Source organism: Drosophila rhopaloa, unplaced genomic scaffold (assembly GCF_018152115.1).
Source record: "Drosophila rhopaloa isolate 14029-0021.01 unplaced genomic scaffold, ASM1815211v1 contig_47, whole genome shotgun sequence".
Classification (NCBI taxonomy): domain Eukaryota; kingdom Metazoa; phylum Arthropoda; class Insecta; order Diptera; family Drosophilidae; genus Drosophila; species Drosophila rhopaloa.
The window spans coordinates 2,467,727-2,476,071 of record NW_025335142.1 but is presented as its reverse complement, the minus strand read 5'-3'; the positions used below and the strand labels follow the sequence as shown (position 1 = coordinate 2,476,071).

The 8,345-nt window shown below is 34.9% G+C and overlaps 2 protein-coding genes across 3 annotated transcripts; both read right to left on the bottom strand.

Annotated features, from left to right (window-relative positions):
• Nucleotides 1-513: 513 nt before the first annotated feature.
• On the bottom strand, nt 514-6,360 carry LOC108038146 (BCL2/adenovirus E1B 19 kDa protein-interacting protein 3). Of its 2 annotated transcripts, none has more exons than XM_017114876.2 (5): nt 5,928-6,360; nt 2,183-2,454; nt 2,032-2,108; nt 1,368-1,547; nt 514-1,307 (listed from the first exon to the last, which is right to left on the bottom strand). In XM_017114876.2, exons 1-5 carry the CDS (start codon nt 5,965-5,967, stop codon nt 1,256-1,258), a joined length of 621 nt encoding a protein of 206 aa, XP_016970365.1. In that variant the 5' UTR covers nt 5,968-6,360; the 3' UTR covers nt 514-1,255. The 2 variants fall into 2 exon arrangements, with proteins under 2 accessions (XP_016970365.1, XP_016970366.1); XM_017114877.2 differs by lacking the exon at nt 5,928-6,360 and adding an exon at nt 3,997-4,085.
• A 364-nt stretch (nt 6,361-6,724) lies between these two features.
• On the bottom strand, nt 6,725-7,902 carry LOC108038139 (transcription termination factor 3, mitochondrial). The gene is made up of 2 exons (XM_017114867.2): nt 7,087-7,902; nt 6,725-7,026 (listed from the first exon to the last, which is right to left on the bottom strand). The coding sequence occupies exons 1-2, from the start codon at nt 7,874-7,876 to the stop codon at nt 6,749-6,751; spliced, it is 1,068 nt and encodes a 355-aa protein (XP_016970356.2). The 5' UTR covers nt 7,877-7,902; the 3' UTR covers nt 6,725-6,748.
• Nucleotides 7,903-8,345: the final 443 nt, after the last annotated feature.

The following is an 8,345-nucleotide window of genomic DNA, read 5'->3' as shown; positions in this document are numbered from 1 at the left end:
AATTACGTTAGAGTAAAATATTTGCTTTATCTTCAAATGGTTCTCGTTATTATAATGGTAAATTGTGTTGTTTACGTTGCTTTCGCTTGTTATTTAACAACCATTTAGCTCAACTGCGGAATTCAACAAAATCGATTAGCACAATCTGATGAAAACCAGCATATTCTGACTCACGGACTGCAAACTCAAATAATAAATGTTTATGACAAAAGGCAAAAACTTATTGACAAACAAAACCAATATGGCTTCATATATAGAAAACTGATTCGGTTGTGTGAACATTTTGAGATTATATGAGTCCCCAGCAAAAGGCTAACAAGTACCTTAAAAATTATAACTAAACGATTTACAAAATATATTTCTATATTTTTTTGCAATAGAGATCATCCATCTTTTCCAAAAATAAGAGGTTTGCTTAACCAAGCTTACTAGGATTACAAAAAGAATAAATCCAAAGAAAATCCGTAATTCCTTGGAATCCCAGTCAATCCACCATTGAAAAACATTTGAACATTCTTTTTAAATAGATATTGAAAAATATTTTAATATAAAAAATCGTTACAACTATTCTGTGTTTTGTTTTTTTTTTGGGGGCTAACCCCTCCCTCACATATCAATACATATACTTATGTGTGTTTGCCATACATGGGTTTGTTTCTATTTTATCGTTTTTCTATTTGCTTAGAAATCAAATCATTTGACGATTGTTCAACAAAAAGTACGATCTGGATATACAATATGATTCAACTACAATATTCCCTACAATATGGATGTTCTTTATGAAGTATATATGATGAAATTGAAATTCTTAGAATGATTGATAGTTTGACGTACACTTGTATTGGATAAAATGTACGAGTGGGTGCTAAGACATACGGCTAAAGCAACGAATATAGAGCAACGGTCTCTATAAATGCTTTTCTGTATTGTTAGATTTGCTGCCTTGATATATCATGTTATCTATATAAAATTATATAAAATACGTATTTCAAAACTGTTCAACCCATGCCCAGCGGTTTTTTTTGTTTGCTGTCTTACAAATTACATAGTTATAGGTATGTACTGAATGAGAAGGTGTCGAAAATGTGGACTTCCGATAAAAATACAAATGAGTTGGAATACGGTTTGCTGTATATATGTGTAAACTTCGACTTCTTATATGGAACGCTTCGTCTTCTGTTTTCGATTGATGTGCATATTGATAGATTGAAAACGTTTATATATTTTTTGTTTCTCTTTTTGTTTATGGCATCTTTCAGTCAATGACCACGCGAGTAAGGAGTATGCCACGCTTGCTCAACCACAATCTATAAATAGAACACATTTTATTAATTAAGAATATCTAAAAGATTGCAGAGGACACTTACCCGAAGCCGGCTCCGAGCAGCAGAGACAGGACGTTGGTCACCAGCAGCGAGTAGAGAATTTCGCGGGAGAACAACGAGTTGGAGCCCAGACGCTTCAAGCGGATGGAATAGCCTGTGTTAGTCTTCTTTTTCTCGTCCTCATCCCCGGCATCACCACTGACAGCCTCAAATTTCCAGCTTCTATAAAAAAGCAATTATAAATTAATCCAATATTTTAAAATCATACGATAAACGCTCGAAAATTTAATTAGAAAGTTAAGCCTACTTTAAGCACTTTTACAAATTTTCTTGTTACTTAAAGTACTAAAAGCTAGTTCAATCGATTTTCCATTTATTATTAGGGAACTAACAAATATTATTTTTAAATTTGAGAATACCAGTTTTTACAATTTTCGTGAATTATGTTTGTTAAAGAAAAATCATTTCTCTAAAAAGGTATCTTGTTTCTTAATTTTTGAGCAACAGAAAACGAAAAGGGAGAAGTTTAAAAAAAATGAATGAGCTTAATTTAATAATTGCAATAAGCTATTGTCTTTTAGCTGCACCTAGTTAAATTTTAAGTATAAACACTTAATGCCCGTCGAAGGTTACTTTTCACATAATCGCAAAATATGTAAAGAATAAAAAAAGTCGTTAAATAACTATATCGATATCGTGTTCGTACTTGGGTGGTTGCTCCTCGGCGTTACGATTCCAGTTCTTCAACCAATCTCCATTGTCTGCATTCTGTTTATCTCCTCCCTGTTAAAAAAAACAACAAAGAAACGCATTGTTAACAAGATCACCTCGGTTCCGCCTCGATTCTCATTGCTTACCTTGGTCCAGTAGTTGATGTAGACGTTTCTGAGCTCATCATCTGGACAGAGTTCCGACTGGGGGCTGTTCGGTGGACTTTTCGGGCTATCACGGGGCGTATCACGACGGGAGCTGGCCAAGGAAACGACACGGCTCGACTGGTTCGATTCGCGCTGGGCCTCGCGCAAAAGTCTCAAATACTCCTCGCCATTGTTAAATGGCAACGGAGTGATTCTGTCGGGGCTCTTGATGCCAGCCATCGCAGCTGTTGTGCTCAGTTCAATCCAAGATTCTGAAAAAGTAAAGGCAAACGAAATGGGTTAGCATAAGATAGCAGCAAATAGTAACACAAATAGATCACTTCTTTCACATCAAAGCAGGCCTAACGAAGTGGGTGAAAGCTAGAGCCAAATGGTGTGAAATCGAATATTTAGTTGGTTGCGTTTGGTTGTAGGTAAATATAGAGTACAAATCTGTGTTGCTACTTTTTAAGGCAGGTTAAATAAACATATCGAATCAAAATATATGGAACCTCCCTTTGAACAAAAATCATAAATTTCGTCGGTTGTGTTGGAAAAATGAGAAACCTTAGTTTAAGAACTTTAAAAACATCAATCAAATTTAACAACAAGAACATTTAAGATCATTAACCTATCAATATGTATTTATTTAATAAATGATCAGGAAAGTACAAACAAATTCTCTGGCAATAATTTTAATAAGTGTTAAGAATACTTTCATTAAAAATGTAAACTTTGTTTTTTAAATATTTCAATAAATATTTTCGGTAAATCAAATTAAAATAGAACATCTTTGTTTGAATATAAATTACTAGATGACTGTTAACTAAATTTAAGGCCAGACTTGCCTTAAATCAAATAAAACTGTTATTTAATATACTACTAAACGTATATTTTAAGTAATTACTTGTCTGAAATTAAACTCGTCGACTAAAATATGTATTTTTCTTGTTTACTCAGGTAGACAACTACAGTTTTATACGGAGGCAGTGCCTCTAAAAATTTGCCATCGTCACCCGCTTTTGCGTTTGTTTTTGTTTGCCTAAACGTAACAACAACTGAACCACACGTTCAGTTCGGTTCGTTAGCCCATGCATATGTTTGTATATATCTGTTCAAGTGCTCATGCCCCATTGATAAGGCTAAAAACCCCACAACTCGTACAATTTCCGTTTCTTTTGGGCGGATTGTATATATAGGAGCACACATGTTTTGTTTATATTCTATAGTCGATGCTTATCAACGCGCCACGGAGAAAATTTCATTTTCAAAACAAAACAAAAAACTGGCGATGCAATATGGGCACGAGAAGCGTGCAAGTTACATGTCAGCGATGCTCGACTTGTAGATAAGGAGCACAGTCTAACTTCCCTAATTTAAAAATAAATTTAATAGCAAACAATAAAGGAATATACAGATATTTTTTAATCGGTGTTTTCAATATTTTTGAAAAGGCATTTCTGTTAGCTTTTAAATTTCTTGACAGGAAAGTTTTTCAGTTGATTAAAAAACATACGCTTAAGACTTGTTTAATTGGTTGTAATAACATATTTTATACTCGATGTTTTAAAATGTCTATATATTTAGTATATGGAATATATTATAATACAAGCACTAATATTTAAAGGTGGATTCAAAAACGAATATAATTTTTTTTTTTAAATACAACACAATTTTGTTTAAACTTGTAACCATTGTAACTTGAATTTTTGTAAGTTATTGGTGGTTCGAAAGTCACAGGTTTTACTGTAAAAGCAACTAATTTAGACAATTTCACAGTGCGAATCAATTACAGAATAGTTCACATCACTCACGTGGCAGACCAATCATGCTGACAATCGAATACTAAATGCGACGTCTAGACAAAAAGGATGATGCATTTATGATGAATGTTGCGAAAATAGAAAATGGTAAATAGAAAAACCCGCGTCGACAGGTAAACGGATAACCTGCACAGGTAAACAACATTTGAACCGTTATCGGGAATCCGGGTTACAGGTACGAAAATGTGCAGCGAAAATGGAAACAAAAACAAAGAAAAGCGTATCGAAGGGTGGCAAAAACAGAAACTTGGCTTGCTGACTCACGGCACGTAGGCCGCTGTCTCCCTCTCTCTTTCTACCACTCACTCCCCCTCCCTTTCTCCTTACTTCCCTTCTCTTTCTACTCACTAACTCCCCCTCTCTTTCTACCCCTCTTTCTTCGGGCTTTGTTGTGTGCATCTTGATGCGCAGCTGTCCAAAAGACCCTGAGTTGAGCCCATTGAACCGCTTTTATTATTGTATGGATGACTCCTGAGTATCATAATACAATTTCTTACGTAGTATATAGCCCCAATGCACAAAGAAAAAATAACACCTAAATTGGTCATCCATTTTGCACAAATTTTGGGGTCAAAAACACCTTTCCCGGCGTATTTTTAACTCAATTACAAAAAATTTATTTCAATGAACTTAAAAACATATCGGATTTTTTCTTAAAGTTAAATATAGAACTATTTCAAAAATGTTTATGGGATCCTAGTAAAATTGTTCATAAATTGTAATCCAGTTTTCATTTCAAAACAACACTTGGTTATGGGATAGTTTATTAGCCTAGATTTATACCATCACAAATGTGATGTATCTCGTAACATATGGTACGATTTTGGTTCAAACTGATAAGATTAAGATTACATATTTTTATGGGAGCAAATTGATAAAAACAAATAGAGGTTGAACCGGCATTATTTTGTGAATGGCTACCCAAATCATAATATAATTTTTAAGCAGTCAACAACCTCGTGAACAAGCAAGAGTCTTTAAAATGGTAATCTATTAAGATTATACTTTCGGCATATTAAGGTGACATTTTAAATACATTTGAAGAAACGAAACAATATTTTCACAATATAAATATTGTAATTGTGATTTGGTAAATTTTGAATTTAACAATGATATATGTATGTATGTGATTAGAAAACTTAAAATTACACTTGCACCAGCCAATACTACTTTAAAATTTTAAAATATTGTAACTTTGTGAAAAGAAAATAATATAAATAAATAAAAAATAAAAAAACTTTCAGAAAATATAGATATTGTATTTAAAAGTGCAAATATATGATTACTAATATTACCTAAAACATATAGTTGTTACCTCATATATGGTTTTAACCTACTTTTTTTTGGCAAAGTGTAGTGTGGATGTTGATAAAGTGGGTACCCGAAATACAATTGCGGCTAATGCCAAAGGCGCAATTTCTGGAAACGACCGATAGGGAAATGCCCTCCCACAAAATATATTTATTTACGAATTATTTTTGCAAGCCAGACGGAAGGAGCGAAAAAGGGACAGCGTAAAAACACGACTGACGTCAAACAGGCCAAGTGCAAAGTAAAGACCTGACATGAATGAAAGAGAAGGAGGGGGGAGAAAAGGAGAAAGAGTGCGTTGGCAGCTTCTTTGTTTTCATTCGGAGTTTTTGCGGATTCTTTGTTGTCTCTCTCTGGTGAGCAAGAACAAGTGCAAAGTAAACAAAACAAAATAAAAACAAAATCAAAAGCAGACAAAGTAAAGCCTTGAAATAGAATATGGGATGCGGATACAAGAAAACTACAAATCACTCCATATGTCCATATATATACATAAACTTACAACAATAATGCGGCATAACGGGTTACCGTGTTATTGTTATGATTGCAAAAAAGAGAGACGCAAAAAAACACGAATGAAAGGGCAAAGCAAAGCAAAACAAACAACTTACCACCCAGCAAATCTTCGCTTGATTTTGGTGTCGTAGACATTTTGTTTATATATCGTCGGTATGTGTTTTCAACACGTCAACACCCAAGATAACTTGGTTTTATTGCTATTAACTCGGTTTTAGTTAAACTTTAATTTTTTCTGAATTCGCCCGAGTTATTTTGGCCCTTTTGTGTCTGTGTGTGTGTGTATTCGCTTTTTCTGCTTATGTATGCGTAGGAAAATGCGTTTTACTTTTTGTTTGGCGCTGTTTTTCCACCGCTGCACTCGATTTCGCTATAAATTATTGTTTCGATCTATAGCTTACTGCCACAGCTCCGAAATATTGCAACTTTGTTTAATGCTTCGACTGAAGCGACTGGCTAGTACTAAAATTAAACACGAGTCGTTCCTACGCACAAGCTTAATGCGTAGTTTAAATCTTTTGTTGCTGTTGCTACCAGAGTGGCTGTTGCTGGGCAGTGGAAATATACCGTAAAAATATACTAAAATAATATACTATCAAAAATTTGCTGAACATTTTAAACTGTTTTGAAAACTTATCAGACGTTGTAAATTTAAGCCTGGGATATTATGAACGGTTGTTATCTGTAAATATTAATATAAAAAAAATGCTTTTTCTTTTTTGTTGTATTTTTATCTGATTTTCTTAAATTCTAGAAGTCGTCCTAGATCTTAACAAACGCCCATAAAAATATTTAAACAAAATGTTGTAAAAATTTAGGTCTATTTGGCCTCTGATATTTTTAAAATACGCCAAGTTATTTTTTTTCCAAGTGAAAAGACAAAATGTTTTTTAAATATTCAAAACCTATTTTATTTTTATCTCGTTTTTAAAAAGAGGTCGAACGTTTCCAAATCACTTTTAGCCACATTTCGCACGAAATAAAAGTTATTTCCTTCAACAATTGTCTTGGGTGAAATATACAGATCTTTCTGAGGATCGTACTGAGCTCGACCCAGTAACTTGAGAAACTCATGGCGTTCCCGTAAACGAAATTCCCGCGATGCCAGCAGCTCCGGGCACTGGACAATCTGGGCATGAGAAAGGCCCATATCCTGGTGAATGTAGCTGAACCGCTCGACAAGATCATCGGGAGCTGTTAAGGGTGAACAAAATGGTAAATCTTAAAATAGGGGATATCTTTAGCTACACTTACAAATCATCATTAATCGGGGTTTGCGAACCACCAAAGCACTTAGCTCCTTCGCATTAAATCCCATTTCCTCCTTGAGGGTGAAAACAGACTTCCGCAGATGCTCCATGTTGTAGGTAATAACATTAGGTTCCCTGGTGGCCAGCAGGCGAAGATCATGGCCACTCAATCGGAATTCCTTTTGGAAGTAACCCAATCGACGATCTACTCGCCTTGTGGAGAACATCAGCCAATAAGGATTGTGCGTGAAAATCCTTTGCCGGGCTTCATCGGAGAATCTTTTGCTTTTCAGGTACTCCACACGGGTCTGCAGATCCTCAAGATCTTCCTTAAACAGCAGAGGGTTCTTGGTGAACATCCTTCCAAAGTCATCGGGTGAAATTCCTTGATCCACTAGGAAAGTTATATGGGGTTTTACATTCTTCTCGAAATCCAGCTTGAGTACGAACTCCCCCAATCCCTTCCTCTTTTCTATACTATGCAGATCAACTCCCAAGCTTATGAACTGCTGCAGGGTGTTGGAGTTATTCACATAGGCTGCCAAATTAAAGGAGGGCACATGGGCCTCCCGTTTGCCGAAATCCAGAGCCACTTCTGCTGTAGAAGTTTTTTGGGATACCGGCTCAGTTTCCTTGTCATTCTGTTTGGTGGGTATATCCGGTGGTCTAAACACATCTACCTCGTTTTGGTTGGTTCGTTGTCCTCGTAGATTCCGTAAGTGTGGTGTAATTGCCGTATATTTGGCCGCATTTTGTGAATTTTTCAGAATCTTACGTATTACTGAGGAAAACATGTTGGCGGCGTTGCCAGACTACGCAAATGTGCCCAGCTGTGTAATATGTTGCTGGATTCGATGTGTTAGCTGGAAATAGCTAGATTTATGTGATAATATATAAATCACTATTCGATTTTGGTGTATTACATTTTAATAACAATACCGATAATCAATGTATAATATAAATAAAAAACAACAAAGGAAAATATATTTGATAAAAAGTCTTTTAAAATTAATTAAGTTATTAATATACTATACCAAAAATGATAAGTAATACTTCTTTTAAAGCCTAGTATCCAGATCGACAAACGATTACGCTAGCGTAAAAACTTTAATCTTTCAGTGTGACCAAAAGTTTGAGAGTTCATCAGATTTAAGCGTGCTACGGTCGTACTGTCAATCAGCTGGGTTTGTTGACAAGCAGTTAAAATTCAAATATCGTATTTGCGGGAAAGAGCCTTTAAAAGATATTATCAAATACCTTGGC

Excerpts from the sequence above, each read along its gene's own strand:
- LOC108038139 (XM_017114867.2), bottom strand. The coding sequence starts at position 7,876 with ATGTTTTCCTCAGTAATACGTAAGATTCTGAAAAATTCACAAAATGCG. Across the intron at positions 7,027-7,086 it reads ACCCCGATTAATGATGATTT|CTCCCGATGATCTTGTCGAG; the intron begins GTAAGTGTAGCT and ends CACCCTTAACAG.
- LOC108038146 (XM_017114876.2), bottom strand. The coding sequence starts at position 5,967 with ATGTCTACGACACCAAAATCAAGCGAAGATTTGCTGGGTG. Across the intron at positions 2,455-5,927 it reads AAGCGAAGATTTGCTGGGTG|AATCTTGGATTGAACTGAGC; the intron begins GTAAGTTGTTTG and ends TTACTTTTTCAG. Across the intron at positions 1,308-1,367 it reads CTGCTCGGAGCCGGCTTCGG|ATTGTGGTTGAGCAAGCGTG; the intron begins GTAAGTGTCCTC and ends TTCTATTTATAG.